The 16,828-nt window shown below is 38.5% G+C and overlaps 1 protein-coding gene across 12 annotated transcripts in view; it reads right to left on the reverse strand.

Moving 5' to 3' along the window:
• The window catches only part of BLTP1 (bridge-like lipid transfer protein family member 1), an 86,775-nt gene that overhangs the window by 41,819 nt on the left and 28,128 nt on the right, over positions 1–16,828 (reverse strand). For all 12 annotated transcript variants that reach the window (XM_085579301.1, XM_085579309.1, XM_085579302.1 and 9 more), the window contains exons 19-34: positions 14,990–15,198; positions 12,357–12,584; positions 11,635–11,772; positions 11,207–11,383; positions 9,429–9,557; positions 9,135–9,254; positions 7,284–7,561; positions 6,920–7,170; positions 6,225–6,483; positions 4,984–5,827; positions 4,123–4,193; positions 3,479–3,652; positions 3,070–3,190; positions 2,115–2,261; positions 1,653–1,780; positions 1,338–1,540 (exon numbers count right to left, since the gene is read on the reverse strand). In XM_085579301.1, the coding sequence (XP_085435427.1) occupies positions 1,338–1,540; positions 1,653–1,780; positions 2,115–2,261; positions 3,070–3,190; positions 3,479–3,652; positions 4,123–4,193; positions 4,984–5,827; positions 6,225–6,483; positions 6,920–7,170; positions 7,284–7,561; positions 9,135–9,254; positions 9,429–9,557; positions 11,207–11,383; positions 11,635–11,772; positions 12,357–12,584; positions 14,990–15,198 (3,477 nt within the window). The remainder of the gene's footprint in view (positions 1–1,337; positions 1,541–1,652; positions 1,781–2,114; positions 2,262–3,069; positions 3,191–3,478; positions 3,653–4,122; positions 4,194–4,983; positions 5,828–6,224; positions 6,484–6,919; positions 7,171–7,283; positions 7,562–9,134; positions 9,255–9,428; positions 9,558–11,206; positions 11,384–11,634; positions 11,773–12,356; positions 12,585–14,989; positions 15,199–16,828) is intronic.

Here is a 16,828-nt window from a genome sequence, read left to right on the forward strand (position 1 = left end):
AACTTTACATCTTCCAAAAAGCTCTCTGAAATTGAGGGAGTTTTGTGGGAGTTATCCCTTTGGTATTTCTCAAACAGGAGGGAGGAAAAAAAAAAAAGAAAGAAAAAGTTTAAACTTGAAACACGAGCAAGAAAAATAAGCACAAAAAGAGGGTAAAAAAACCTTGCTCCTGGTCTGTTAATATGAGCAGGATAATTTTTAAATATGAAAAAAAAAAACCAAGGACTGAGCAACATTTAAAATCATTTTATACCTAAAGGTCAAATACCTCAGGCAAGGAACTACACTGAGTCCATTATATCCCTTCTAATCCTTACTCTGCCTCCAATTTGTAACTGCACTCACTTTTAAAGTAAACATGAGATGCTAAGATCCTTAGAAAGGCTCATTCTCAAATCTTTTAAGCAGAAGATGATGACTTTTCTTGGATAGTGCTCCAAAACTGGCCCCCTTGAATGTCTATAACATACCCGACACAGGGCACTACTGCTAAGATTCTATCCATGACTAAGTAAAAAGAGAGGTTTCAGTGTTCTCTGTTTTTGTTTTCTTCCCATTTGATTTGCTCACTCATCTTTGCACAGCAGTGTGATTTTCTGTTGTTTATTTATTTATTGTGTATTTTTAATCATCCTGTAATTCCTTATGTCTGAACACTCCTGTTTCTTACGGAATGGAGTAAAAACTGGTGTAGATTCCACCAAAATTGAAGCAGTTTAACAAAAACCGCCTCTACTTTTGGTCATCTTTTCCTGGTTAGCTCTTCCAGGATCAGGAGTTACAGCAACATTTAAGTCATAGCTTCTTGAAGGCATTTCCTTAACACAAACAACATGGAAGTCAGTTGGGTAGATCTCATTTTCAGCTTTAGAGTCGTTATAGTTAAAAATCTACAGGTTGTCATGCTGAAATTTCTGGAAGAACAGGCACATTGTTTAAAGTGTTACAATGCAGCAAGAAAGCAAATAAGTGTAATTCATTCCCTGCAAAAGGTGACAAAAAATGGCAGCTGAAAAGAGATTAGCTGGGAGGAAGGGAGCTCAGGCCTCAAATTCCAGCAGTGTACATCAATATTTACAGGGCAAAACAACTGCCACACAAACTGCTTACAAGTTTGTCTTGACAGCTTTTAATTTGCCTAAGTCTACATCTACCACTTTGTGGAATAATAATTCATCCCCAACTTCTTTTTCAAGTATCTTGAAAAGCTCTAGGTGCAAGTAGCTTTTTATCCATGTTGATAAAAAACCTACAACACAAACTACAAAATCAAGACCAACTGTAACTACTTCCTTCTATTAAAACGGACATTTCCATATTTTAATATTGTTCAATACCTGTTGTATCAAGACCTCTCAGCTGTCCATGAACACGATGTATGTTCAATTTAGCAGCAATTTCTTTTCCTTTTTCTGCTCCAGAATTGGATCTCAGTGAGCCAGAAGACTGAGGCTGCATTTTGCTGGTTTGAATGTAACGCTCAAACGTGACAGAATTCCTCCCAGTTTCTGCATTGTTCGAAGTCTCCTCAACTATACCCCTTTATAATATCAGGGAGAAAAAAGCAATTAAGCAAACCTCAAGGTAAACAAAAACAATTAAATGAAACATGTCTGAAGTTTATGACAAATAGTGGCATGTACTGTTCTTACCTGTTCATACGAACTTGAGTTGCAATTCTATCAAAACACAAAGCTACCAGAGAAACGTGAGTCACTGTTTTGCTGGAAGAAACTCCTGGGGATTCATCCACAGATGCTTGTAGCAAACACAGGTTCACCTGTACATAGAATTCCATCAAAGAGTAAAGACATTTAGAATAGCATGTTACATTCATCACTAATTTCTGACAGAACCTTGTCTTATACTTTCAGTAAAAAGAAAAATAAAACCGTGACACCCACGACATGGAAGCCAGTTACTCCTATAATGTTTGATATTTAGCTACTGCATGCCTACCACCATAAAATTAAGCAGCTCCAAAGTTCAAAACTTTAGTTCTCGAGCAGAAATGCACAGCTTCACTTCAGATTTTAGGGAACAAACAAGGATCCAAAATAAAGATCATTTTGTGAGGCACTTTTCCACTGATAAGCTTAAAAAAAAGTTGTTACCTTTGGAACTGTAACATTGGCCTGAAGACCTTTAATTGTCACATTATCTTGCTTAAGTGAGAGATTGGTCTGTGCTGGTCCCTGGTTTGTTGTTCCTGTTGTGGTGGTGTCTATTTTTGTTCCTCTGATGTCTTGCTTTGAAGACAACTTGAAGAGGAGAGAAAAATAATTTATTAGCACAAATTCAAGAGTTTCTGAGCTCGGGAGTAAAAGGATATTTTATTAGCATTGAACCAGCAAGAGATTCTGACTTTATTTTAGGCAATTTACCATGATTTCCAGAACAAGGGCTGCAGCACTTAAAGGTACACTAGGTCTAAAACCATAAGGGCAGCAGTGCCATTCTGCAGTGAACTTTAACAACCAGACTTCAGCTGGAAGTTTGAATTCTACACATGTAAGTTATATAAAATAACTTACTATGAAGCATGTTATTAATGTCCACTACACTGTGAAGTCTAAGAAACCATAGAATATAAATATAGTCATTACATTGGACAGAAAGAACACCTAATTCTGTAGAACTATTATACAATTCTATTTAAGTTGAATTAATTTTTTAAGGTCTCAGATGAACTGCAAAAAAAAAGGCCGCAAGCACATGCAAAGCTCTTTCTAACTACCATAAAATAATAAGTAACATCTCACTGAGATGAATGCAATCCTTAATACCAACTATAGTAATTTCAAAGAAGAGAATGTGTGATTTGATCTGATGGAAATTACTCTACAACATCCAAAACAGAAAAACTTCAATCCTGTAAAAGACTTCTGGACATTGAAAGACAATATGTAAGACCTGATTATGAAAATCCATGTAAGTATGCATTCCAAATTAATACAGCATTTAACTATTATATCTCAAAACACTAAATTCAGTTAAAACACTTTCTATGTAAGATAAAGAAAAGAGCATTCTCTTAAATTAATGTGGATTTCCTTGTCCCTTCCTCACATTTTCTGAGAAGCTGGTCTTGCTGTTCTGCACAGCATCCCTCAGGACTTTGCAGTGCAGGTCATCCACGATTGCTGCTGGGTGCCGGGAGCTGGCACAGTGCACCATGGCCTCGATGTACCTGTGAGGGGAAAACAGCCACAAGAGACCACTGAAACTCCCAGCTTCACATGGCATACCAACAGCCTCATGCAATTAACACTACAGAGGAAAAACAAGCACTGACAGACACAAAGGGCACTTCCCATTCTTCCAGCCACCTAATAGGAAATGCAGAATTACATCCGGTGGGTGGGCACCAGGCCCTGCTGTTGCGACAGCCACGCTATTCAATTGTTTTACCCAAGCCTTTGCTGAACGAAACAGCTGTGATTTTAGACAATTTTTAGTACCATCAAAATAAAATTACCTGTCCAGTGCCTCTGCTACAAGAGGAGTGAGAACTACATCTACAGTTCCTTTTACTTCCACGATTGCCGTTGTCCGTGTCTGGAAGACCGGGTGATCCAACGTCCATTCCTCTGTTATTGTTTCATCATCCGTATTCTCTGCAGACTTCTTATCCAAGGGAGTGTAAGGTGTGCTAAACAAGTCAAACACACATCAACGATCAGGCTTTGTAAAAACAAATACAAAAGTGCTCTGATATCATTTTAACTCTTAATAAAATCCACATAACAGCAGGTTTCTTCTACTGTACACCTTGCAATCCCAGGGTAAGGCCCTCCCTAAATTCAAGTTAAGCTTCTGGCAATGAAATGGACACTTGTCAATAGCACCTCCAAATTCATCTAAATGAAATCACCATTCGTAATCTTGAAAACATACAGATGAAATAATTTAATGCTTACACTGTGTACTTTCTGCTCGACCAAACCCAAATATTTCATAATACAGTGACCTGTTCTAAAGTAGATCTGGTACTGAAAACTACTGCTGTAAATCAAATTTTGCAAGGGCTAGTGGGAGCCAAAATATTTCAGAAGAGTTTAGGAAAATCCTACTCTTGAAAAATATGCCAATAATGTAACATACATTATGTGTTCAACTTACTTAGATGTTGATCCTGTAAGCTGCATGCCTCTGTCCAGTAATGAATTAGCTGTGAGACCCTGTTTAACAATCTAAGATAAAAGTGCAAAGAAGTTTATTACATTGCTTCCACAAATGATAAAAACCCCAACCAAGGGATCTTTTAAAATTCCCCTTAAAGCTGTTTTTCTTAAAAGAACTCTTAGATTATCCAATACAGGTTACAGGAACTCCTAGGTTTGCTTTTTAAATTCCTTGAAAAATCATATTACACTGCTTTTACATAAACATTAATTTATTGCTTTTAAAAAACCCCTTCAAATACTAATCTACATAAGGTTTGCATCAAACAAACATTTTCTGCAAAATTATAAATTCAATTCCAGAGTGATATAAAACACCTGTTTTTTATCAAGTAACTTCCATTTTTTTTTTTCATATATTTCAGTTCAGCTCCTTCCTTAAGCATATATGCTCAGGTCACTTAAAAAAATAATTTCCTAAATCTAAGTTGCAATTTAATTTTGAAACAAAGGACTGAGAGCCTGAATTATACTTTATCAGTCTCAACTGTACTGCTGTTGCAGTTCTGTATAATGTATTTTAAACAAAACTCACAAATGTCCTCCAGTTGCATATCATTCAACAGACAGCATTTTTATGTACAACAACGATAATTCAGAACACACATCCACAGAATTCTAACTCCATCTTTTTCTGACCACAACCTTACAGCCACTCAGACCCATGATCTGAAGTCAGAAACTCAACGTTTAACTAAAAGCAAAGAAATTTCAAGTTTCTTGTAGCTTATTCACACAACTGGTACTAAGTAATTTTAAGTTATTTTGAATTCTTTCTCTACTCCTCCATCTTCCATACCTTAAAAGTTGGGACAGAGAGTTGCTCAAAAGATGAGGAACTTTCCTCACTCGTTGGTGTGTCAAGATCTAAAGGGCGATGCAACGAGGATTTGGAAGTTCTTTTGTTAGTTGGATGCTTTACTGACCAGTTGGTCACCTGGAACTGTGTCAGGTAATTTTGGTAACATGCCATTACAGGTTGCTGGGAAGTGATTTGCTCACGTTCCACAGTCTTCTCAGAGTCCAGGATGTACATGTTGTCAACGTGTTCATCATCTCCTCCCAGAGCTGAAACAAATGAAGCCTGGGAAGGATGAGTCTTAATTGGCAATGTTTTCATGTCTTGACTGATTTCTCTATGGATTGTGCTTGTTAAGGGTCCTTCCACGCTGTGATAAATAGACCCCCTACTGTATTCAGCTTTCTGAGCTTGCTTTTTTCTCTTCTTCCTCCCTGGATAGGTTCCTGGACCTTCATCACTGCTTATTGGCTCAAACTCTTCTGCAGCTGAAAAATAAGCCTCGCTATCCGCCATGGACATGCTGGAATCCATGGAGCGGTACTGGTGGAACGAGTTTGAATCTGCTGACGGCGTGTAGGGGAAAGAGCCAAAGCTCCTCCTCTGCTTTGGGGAGTCCAGGACGTTCTCGTCGCTGCGGGACACGTCGCTGCTGAACTGCACTCCCACAGGGACGGGCTGCTTGTCTCCGTAGAACGCTGCTGTCAGGCTCTTGGTGCTGCCCAGCCGCGTGGAGCACACGGATGCTTGTCTCTTCAGGGGGGACCTCATAGGGGACTGGCCCACGGGCCTCTCCTGGGGGCCAGGGGATGCAGGCCGGCCCTCTGCACCCTCCACCGTCACACTGGGAACAGAAATAAACACCTCACTTGCTTATTTCATTACTAATGATTCTCTTCCTGCACTGTAGCAGCTGCCAAATGCACCAGTGATTCTGTGACTCTCTATTAGCACAGCTATTATTTTCATAATGCTCGTTACATACTGAACTCCGCCACTTGTCTACATACAGAGGATGTAAAACCAAACATTTAACAGCAAGTGCGGGTATCTTTACATGCTGGATTTTCTCCCTTGCTCAGGTAATCATCCCCTATTAGAGGTCCAAATCAGCATTCCAACTAGGAAACACATTTCAGCAGCATCATTAACACTTGAAAAATAGCTAAATCAAAGGCTGTTCTTACATCTTAGAGCATTCAAGAGTAGAATTATATGCCTACCTGGACAAGACTACTAACCTTCCATGAGCATCTTCCCTTTTTGCACTGGGCAGGAACTCCTTCTGTCCCAGGTGATCCTCAGCAGTGGATGAGGGGCTGTCCTTCTCCCCTGCAAGCAAGGGCAGGGCAGCACTGGAGCTGCTTGTTTCCTCTGAAGAGGAGGAGGAGCTGTGGGAGCGCAGCGGCACTTGGAGGCTCAGGTGTTGCGCTTTCCTTTCCACTTCTATCCCCACAGATCTGCAGTCCCAGTCTTTTCTTTTGACACCATTTGCTTTACCTAGGATCAGGGAAGGAAAAGAAAAACTGAATATCTGATAACACAACTGGACTCTTCCCTGACTACTGAAATAAAAATCATTATTAAATAAAAACCCTAGTTTTGATATGCATGCACATACTAGCATGCTGTCCTGACAAAAATTAATAAAATCACGTCAGCAAAACATCAGATTGTCCCAGTTGGCTACTTTCTATTTAAGTAGAACAAGTCAAAAATCTCCTTTTTGCTCAGCAAGGAAGTGCACATTAATATAAAAATCCAGCATATGAAAGCTTGCTCAAGCTCTGTCTGGTCTTAGACGGAGTCAGGTCACTAGAGCACAAGCAATTGTACTTTATTAATCAGATTCATAAAGACTATAAATAGCAAAACATTAAGAATTTATGTTTTTGGGCAAAATAGAGTAAAAATACAGTACAGTGTGTTCTCTAACCATCTAAAATTTTAGGAATCTCCTTTGTTATTATCCATTCTCCTGGCTGCAGTAAGGACTGCCCATAAAACATATCAGATTCTGCACTTGTGCTTGAGAAAGCAGAGCTGCTTGAAGGTGTCAGTTCTTCAAGTTTGAAAAAATCCAGTCCTGTTAAGGTGCCACCAAAGAATCTACAGCCTCCGAGACAGCCACACTTGTTCTTGCTTCTCTTATTTCTCAAATTATCATCAGGCCACAAAAACCACAACCTACAAAAGGAAGGAGAGCAGAAAACAAAACACCATGACCACACTGAAGCTTAGTGAAAGCAAGATTAACAAATATTCTGTTCAAATGCACCTCCCTTGACCGCATCACTCACCTCTTGGTTCGGTTATCATGCGTTTCCAAGAAATGCCTCTGCACCTCATGTTTAGAAGGATGATCTGCAGCTAAAGCAATGTCAGCAGTGATGAGGCCCAGGTTGACAGAGCCAGCTTCCAGCCAGTATGCCCTCCTCAGTATTGGCTGGAGGCCAGTTCTGCAGTTGTTCACCTGCTCGACGTATTGCCTGAGCTGCAGGTCCTGGATGGCAGCGCTGATGCCTTCCCCGACAGACTGGTTGTGGAGGTTGCAGTTTGCAATGCGTATGGCACCCATCTGGAAACAGAATTTAAACAGGAACTCTGACTGTTTGTCAGTGAAGCAAAGAAGAGTGGCCTTAAACCAGTTAACACACACCAACCTACAGCCCAAAAAGGTCTCAGTAAAATTCTCTCTGGGGAAGCAGTTCTATTTGCAAGTCAGCATACACACAAAACAAGGCCATCTTAGAAATTAATCTCAGGCAGTTTTTACATAACAAAAAAAGAATTACTTAGAAGTATCCTTTCGTAAACAGATAAAAACAGAAAAGAACTGTCAACAGACACTGTCATGAAACTTTAAAAAACTTAAATAATTAACTTCTTCACTGTCATCTAAAACCCGAAAAATCTGAAACTTTCAAACTTATTCAAACTTCATATAATCTGAAGACATTGGATCAGGTTTCCTGCACAGCTTCAGTCCTCTCTGAAATGCCACCATGAAGCTCCTGAAATTTCAGATGGAGTTTCCCTTCTCTAAACCAAGCAAAGATGAAAGACAAACCAGCCATGGAAGAGCTACCCACAGGGTTAATATTAAATTATTGTTTCTCATCTCTGTCACAGATTATAAAGGAAACCTTTTTTTTTTTTTTAAATTTGAATGAAACACATTCAGGATATAATCTTCTAGAGTCGTTCAGGCTATTAAGCTGCCTTTGAAAATACTGCCATTCATATTTATGCCTGCAGACACTGTTAATATTTATGATGGCACTTTTTAATATTGGATTCAAAGGAATTTGGAGGCTCAAACATACTTCTTTACTGCCACAGGGCAGAAAGCCAGTCAAATTATGAGATATCACGTCATTAAAAAAATGTTTAAAATAATTACCAGTGCCCTTTAGTTAGATTCTTGGTCATAATGAGAAGCTGTGCCCAAAATTTTTAAGTCTACCATTTAAAACTGCATTTATTAACAGCACAATTACTACTCAGTTATGTCAGCATGGTGGTTTTCTTCTTTGCTGTTGTTACCATAACTTAACTGTATCTAAACTTATTTTCCTACACTGAGTAAATTATTCCTTTTTTTCCTGTGCAGTAGGACAATGGAGAGAATATCAGCTTTTCTCTGCACAGCCCTTTTTGAACAGAGGATTCAGTCATGAAGTAGTGCAAGCACTATTCCCTTCTCTACCAAAGATACATGTAAATTCACACAAGAGGATTGTGAGTTATCCAGCACTGACTTGTACATGATCCATATCAATCATTTCCATTAGCTGAATTATTAATTCAGAGCACAAGTTCTTATCAACTCTCAGGTACAAACACTGAGATTTATATTGCCCAGGGTATTCAAAATTAATTTACACCAAATCTGCAGCTTCCACTTTTATTTTGGGAGACATATACCCCTCCTCACCACTTGCCAACATAATTAATGCAATTATTAAATAGAAGCCAAACTGATCTACTCCTGGCCCAGTCCATGATCAGATTTTATCACTAAAAAGTTTTAGAAATTCCGCTTAAACCATTGCATGCAAGCCACCCATCAAATCAGGTAGATATTCTAACAAAAAAACAAAACTCAATTGACAAAGTATTTTAATTGCTGTTAAGATAAATATTTTTACCTTGATATTGGTGGCACAGCCATGTTCTACCACATAGAGATCTGCTCCATCCATGGCTAAGCGCGTCATCGTGTACTTTAAGTCATCAGACGCTGGGCATGGCCCAGGCACAGAGTTCGTCTGAAGGGAAAGGGAAAAGAAAGAATAAAGGGAAAAAGCATATAAACATCTATCAGGAGCTTAGTTTGGGCTGATCCTTTTATTTATGTTCTGTTAACATTAAGGGTGGATTTCTGAAGTGTTCCAGAGAACCTGTGCATGTCTCGTGAGCAGCAGGGATGGATGAAAAGGTACCTTTGGGTCACAGAAGCGGCGATCGATGCCGTGCTGGCACAGGATTACAGATTTGGGCCTCTCCAGCTCAAACTCCCGGCACACCACGTGGAACACAAAGGTCTGCCCCCATTCCAGAAGACAGGCGAGCTGTAAGCAAACAACAGCACATTGTCCATCACCACCCACACAAGATGGACTTGTGGTGTTCCATGGAGAACAGAGAACAACCCCTAGGGCTGGGATGTGAGCAGGAGGCTTCAGCACACCCTCCTGGCTGCAGCACCTTCTTGCTACTCAAGGTTGATCTTTATTCTTGTGCGCAAGACATGCAACTCTGTACTTTTTCATGGAAAAGCACGGTGATAGTAAACAATTTCCTAAATTATTTCTTAATGAAAGACATCAGATTTTGCTCTTGCAGTCAGCTGAGAACTTCATTCTAAAGACAGAGCTCCCCCAACTTTATCGTGAAGAATAGCTTAAGGCACTTCATTACCATTCCTAATTTAAATGTCAGATTTGCTTTTATAAAAGCAACCAAGTTACATTTAGATAGCACAGGAAGAAACTGGCTCACTGAAACTCTGCTGATTCTTGCTAGACTTAGTAATTAGCCTATTGTTGATTTAAGTCTTTTATAGAGTTAGCCCGCTCATAAAGGAAATGATTCATGACCGTCTGTCTCTGTTATGAGAGGGAAATGGGTTTCCTTTGCCTTGCCAAAGGAAAGGGCACTTAAAATCAGCAGTAATTTGAATGGAATTTAATCTAGCTATGACTGTCCTGCACAAAATTCTCCTCCTCCGTTCAGTGTAGTCCCTTCACAAATTCTTGCAATACATCACACTATGGAAGAAAAAAAGCCAATGAACTCAAAACAGCAAATTCAAGTGCTGAAAACTAAAAAAAATATAATTGCATACAATTGAGAATGGCTTTATAAGGAAAAAATATACTTCAGCTGCATTAAGCCTTAAGAAATGTTTGTTAACCTTGGAGTACTCTGAATCAACAAAGTTTAATTTTGAACCACAGGGAAGCGGAGTAAATCCTACAGATCCTCTAATTCAGTGGCAGCATTTTGGGAAGCACCATCACAAATGTCTCTATATGTAGCAAGAAAACAGCTATTAGATTTACTGAACTTGCTCGTATGCATTGTTTTACTTGCTGCTGAAGTCCCCCAATTAAATATGTGCTTAATCCTAGAAAATAATACCAATTTTTAGAGGAACAAGAAGATGCAGGAGTGTCTTAAAAATTAAAAATAACGAAAACAAATACTAATTACTAAATAGGATGCATGTACTTTTCTTGTGCCTCAGAATACACTGGCAAAGCAACCCTTCTTTAAAGATCTGTCAGACTACAGTAGAAATAAATCAAAATTATCTGCCTGTTATACACTTGGAGTCATTCACCTAGGCGGAAAGACAAATGTAACATAAATGGCAAAATTAAAAGGAGATAGTGCTAAGACTGACCTAACAAAGTGCAATACTGGGAAAGCAAACTATGTTCCAGTGGGAACAAGGAGCAGAATTTATGCAGTGAGCAGCTACTCCTGAGACCTGTTCATACTACACTCCCACAAATGATCTCATTCGCCTCTTACTTTAAAACATCACTCTGACAATGGCATCTCCTGTCCCTTTACAGAAATTATTAGATTTTAAAGCTATAAAGTAAAGGTTACTTAAGGCACAGATCATGCACTTTCCAGAAATCCACACTGCACGAGTTCTAGAAGAAGAAGAATAATATTTCAGTACATCAGATTGGTTTCTAGATGGTACCTGTGGTGCTGTCACTTTGGCTGTGAGGCTTCCAGCCTGCACATCTATCAGCCAGGCGTATTCCAAAGTGTCACTTCCCAGGGGCAGCCCTTCCGCGGAAAACATGGCATGGGCACGGAGCTGCAGGCCCGACAGGCTGATGTGACCCTCCCGGAGCACCTCGTCCACTGCAGGGCGCTGCCAAGGAAAAGGAGGTGAGAGGCAATTCTTGGAAAAAAACACTAGCCTAATTTAATGCTATTTATTTTGCTGATAAAAAAATTTGGACAAAAATAAAAGATTTTTACAAAATACGCATCAGATTTTTCTTATGATTCACAAGTCTTAATAAGACCTTTGCATAGCAGGAAAGTTTCTACCAAAAAAGAATTCAATGTTAAAATCAACACAACTTCCACAATCCAACCACACAAACACTGATGGACTACCTGATAATTGTCATTCAGAAAGAGATTCACTGGAGACAATACAAGCTGAAGCATTGTTTCTCTAAACCCTTTCTTCATCTCGAAACACAGCCTCTCCAAGAAAGCTGTAGGGCAGTCTGGACCATCTGGACTGCAATGCTGAAATAAAAGATAAACACATCCGTTTCAGAAACAGAAAGTACATAACATGTCTGAAACTTTACTATCAGCTGCAAACCTGTGAGCAGGAAGTATGCCCATTTTCCTCTCAGTGAATACTCAAGAAGTCTGTGCAACTTCAAAAACCTTTAGACAACAATAAACAACAATTCAAAAATATTTGAGTGGACCCAATATTCTATCTGGATTTTTTATGCTGGGGTCCCCTCAAAACTCAGGAGCATAGAGCAGACTGCACCATTATAAGACAAATTTGCTAATCAGCAGAGAAATTGTAATGGTCAATCAAAAATATCACACAAATCAAGTTCTGGGAATAACAAACATATTAAAAAAATTATCCAGTTCTGCCTCACAGATAAGCAGAATAAATCCTGTCTCAAAGTTGTTTAGACAGGCACAGTTTAAGTAGAGAGTATCTACACATTTCGGTAGATAATCTTTACATTTTGGTAAGCACCACAGCAATTAAATGTTCCAGGCAGTTAACTGTGGTCCAGATTATGAAACTAAAAAAAATAAATTACATGAAGCAAATTCTTTTATTATTACAAAGTACTTACCACTGGCAATCTCCCATGCACTTTGTACAAATTAACAAGCACAGTGATATCCCATGGGCGTAAAGTAAGAGGGTGAACAGGCTTGACTGAAATTTCATTTTCTTTTCTGTCATTCTCCACTCCTACAGCTGTCCAGCCAGAGCTTGAGGATGTTGACAGAGACAAAACAGGGCTTGAAATAACCTCCTCAAAATCAGTGTACATGTCATCTTCCCCAAAATAATTTTCCTAGAAAAAGAATTGTTATGATAATATGGAAAACAAATGAAAAACTTGCAGGCAATGAACTGAAATACAAATAAAATCTTCTGGTTTTCATCCTCCATAAAATAAGTGGCATTGCTATAACGTACAGCTAAATCAACATGGATACTTCTATTTTATGAAAGCTGGATAGTTTAAATGTGCAAATTTAGGCTTTGTGCTTCGCAGAAAATGAAGGTATTTCAGTAGTTCTCACAGTACTAGTTTTGAGACATGTGCAACAGAAGTAAATGAAATATTATTACTGACACTTTTAAACAGATTTTGTGCTTTTAAAGATACATAACAGAGTACGAACACAAAACACATCCTGCAGGAAGTCAGCCTCATCCAACTTTCTGAACCTTTTTTTCATCAGGCTTAAAAGTCTTAAACATGCTTTGAAACACTAGGTCATAAACATTTCTTGCTCGGGTAAGAGCTAAAAGCCACCTTGTGTCTAAGCAAATCCTCTTCAATTATCTAAGGCTAAAGTAACACTGCCAAATTCTACTGGGAAACAGAAAATCCATCAGGTTTCTGGCAATCTATCACATCTTCTCCCTTAAAAGAAAAGCTAAACTCTCAAGAATTTTCTTCCAGTGATTTTTAATAAGGCAGACCCAGCAGAGGGTGGTAGGTGCTCCAGTAAACTCACTCGGACAATTCCTGATCTGAATACCAGGACCTAATAAAGCATTCATTTCCAGACAGTAAACCCTTTAGCAGGGTGTGCTACACCAAAAAACTACCTCCCAAGATTAGAAAGCTTAACAAAACTGCATGGACAATGCGTGTCCAGGGATCTCTACACCACGTGTTAAATAAAAATCAATGAAAACAAACTGAAAACAACCACAAGTCAGGAAAACAAACATAAAAAAACCTAGAAATCTTTCAAGAGATGATCCCAGCACAGCTGGACTAAAAGTTCTAAAGAAAATCACAAAAATACTAAAAAGAGCAATAAATGCACATTTTCATAAACAAGCTGTAAATCAAAAATTTCTCTTGAGAGTTAGAATAGAAAAGCTAAATTTCACATGAGAAATCGGCACCTAAAAATGAAATAGTTACAGAATCAGGGATCTAACATAGCACTGTTTGCATTTATCTCCAGAGACAAAAAGCACTGAAATGGTGCTGCTTTGCTTGAAAAGCCACAACTCCCTCATGAATTTATGCGATTCAAAAAGAATGTTCAATAAACAATTCAAACATGGCTTCATTTGCTCTGTACCAGGAAAAATCAAGTCTTCAAGATGCAGTACTGGCCTAATTTTAATCCTATTTATTTTATCGACAACATGAAAAAATAATGAGCATATTTCAAAGTCCTATGCTCTACAAAACAGTATTTTCTACTACTCATTGTTTACATGCTATACTTGATGGAAAACTCATGAAAATTTCTGTTTCAGTGAGTCCTTATATTGATCACCTGTCTCAGAAAATGTCTCAATCTCTGCTCTAAAATGCCAGCCTCCAGAAGCATCACCTTAGCCTAGATCTGCACAGGTTGAAACAGATGTTCAGAGAAAAACAAACCAGCAAAAAACCCACCAAAAAAAAAAAAAAAAAAAAAAAAAAGACAAACCCAAAACCACACATACACACACACCAAAAAAAAAAAAAAAAAAAACAAAACAAACAAAAAAAAAAACCAACCACAAAAATCAACCAAACCCCAAGCATTTTGCTGTTAGTCAAACAGAATCCACACATTCAACTGCCTTGGCTTTTGTCACCACAAGGGAGGGTGAGAGAGATGGGAAGGAATTAAACTTAGACACCCTAAAAAAATCAGCCATGGAAGAGAAGACAGCAAAAAAACCAAACACACATTCTAAAGCATAATAGATTAATGCCAAGAAAAGGATGCATAATCCTTCTCCAATATTTACTGAAGAAGCTTTTTAAATTCAGCTTATTCTCATGTTCTTCCCCAGTCCCCTCCATGATCCTAACTCCAGAAATGTCATGGAATCTAGCTAAGAAAAACAACACATTGCAGAACTTAAAATGCACCAAAAACATGGGTTCTGGTATAACTTGGCGTAAAAATTGGAGTCTAGATAAGTTCTAGTCATAATCATGGAATACTTTCTTATTTTACTAGTGGAAAACTAAAAGAAGACATTTTCTGCCCATGTCGAGAATAGGCAGTATTTCTTGAAAGAAAAAGTATTTTCAAAAACCTGTGACAATAAAATTCATCCCAGCTATACCAGATCACCAAAGCAATTCTCAACTAGAACTAGTACCTACCAAAAGTTTTCATCCAAATTCACATATCCTTCAGAATTTGAATTTTCCATTTCAAAACTAATTATTTCCCTTTCCTACAAATGGCCACCCATAAATTTTACAAGTCGTGCTCCTTTGCCTACCTTGATGGAGAGAAAGGCTTTGAGCAAGGGTCCATACAGGGTTATCTGGGAATCTGGGGAGAGTTCCAGCTCCACGTGGAGCTTATCCGGGGGCAGCTCCGAGGGGTCCAGGGGAAGGCGGGTGGAAGCTGTGGGAGATGAAATTACACTGTCGCCGGTTTTCTGTGATGGCCTTAGCACAGACAACATGGTTTCTTCCATTTCTGACACTTAGGAGCAAAAGAAGAGTAGAAAATAGATTTTAATTACAACTTCGGCTTCTGTTGGACAAAGTTCAGCCAAGAGGAATGTGTATTATAAACATACAACTTTTGGCACCTAACTTGTATAATTATATTAGTGTGTCTATGCTACAGAATGGGTTTTTCATCTTGAGTAACTATGGGAAGACAAGAAAATATCAAATATTTTAGTCAATGTTAATTATGCAAGAGAAAAACAACCCCTGAAGTTCCAAAAAAAAGTATTCAGTGTATTTATCTTGCTTTTGAAGTTAAGCAGAGACATGCTTTCATTTCAGCAGAGCAGATTTCCCACAACCACACAGCTACTGCAGGATAAACAAGAGAGAATAAACATGCAAAGTGCAAGGCTGTACTAAACATCTATTCTGAACTAGTAGCTCTGTAGGCCAAAACTTTGTCTCCTACAACTCAATTACTCCAGTCACAAAATAGTTTGGAAATTCAAATCCTATTTCCTACCCTTCTTTCTAGTTGGATTTAAGAACAAGAGAGCCCAAAAACTGTCTTTCTTAAGTGAGGAAAAGCAATGAGAATGCAATGAGTAACTGGAAGTACTTTGGGGAAGTGAATTGATTGATGGGGAGTAGAGAACTCCATGGGAAAACCATCAAAAATTGATGCTCCAGCTGGAGGAAGATTTCATGTACCAATTTAACGGGAAGAACTGGCAAGTATAAAACTACAGACACCTGCAGCCAGAAACCTCCAAGGCTTGAACTCCCCATTATTGTCTATAGTCCTTGCAGCATCTTATGAGTTATGCATCAGCCAAATGCTGCAGTGAGATGACCACTTTTTAAAGAAACTACAGCTTTTGTAATGCAACATATTTCTCAGAGTTTGATGGACTGACTCAAAATGAAATACAAATGTTGCTACTGCAACAAATACATTCCATCAGCACCAGGGAGTAGAATGAGGTGGACTGCTGAATTAACCACTGGAGGAAGCTGCGGATTAATTACCTGTGTATGTACAAACTTGCAAATGCAGGTTTCAATTGCTCCAAATATGAGGAAATGTTCTCAGAATGTGAAGAATGCACATTTGACACAAGCTGACAGACTCACAAGAGCACTTAATGAGCATCTGCAAAATCAATCTCACCTTTTCTGCTACATCCTCACAAATTAGAGTTCTTTTAGATGTGAATCGTTGGAACTCAAACCCTAAAAAAATGCCATCCAGCATGTCTTCTAACACCTGCTGATTGTGGCCCTTTCAAATTAGCCCTCATTATTCTTCTAACATCTCTCCTCCATCAGTTCTGCTTCTAGAATCTCAGCCTGAAAGAGTTTTATGTAACCCAGTAACCTCCAGCATACCTCCCTCTGCATTTCAATTAACTTACTTTAATCTCTGTATTGATAAATTTTTTGGAAGCACATACTTGTAGGATATTAGTTACCTAGAAATATTTAGACAGTTAAGTTAAAATAAATTCTTCAACACTAGTTTGACTGACCAGTCTGACACTCATTTCTGATGGCTCACTTGAATAGTGAACAATGAAATTGCAGTCTGATACCCATAAAGGGAAGAAAGTATTATTACATCTCTCTATATAATGTATTTAAACATTTAAATCATAAGA

This window comes from Lonchura striata, chromosome 4 (assembly GCF_050655825.1).
Source record: "Lonchura striata isolate lonStrDom1 chromosome 4, ASM5065582v1, whole genome shotgun sequence".
Classification (NCBI taxonomy): Eukaryota; Metazoa; Chordata; class Aves; order Passeriformes; family Estrildidae; genus Lonchura; species Lonchura striata.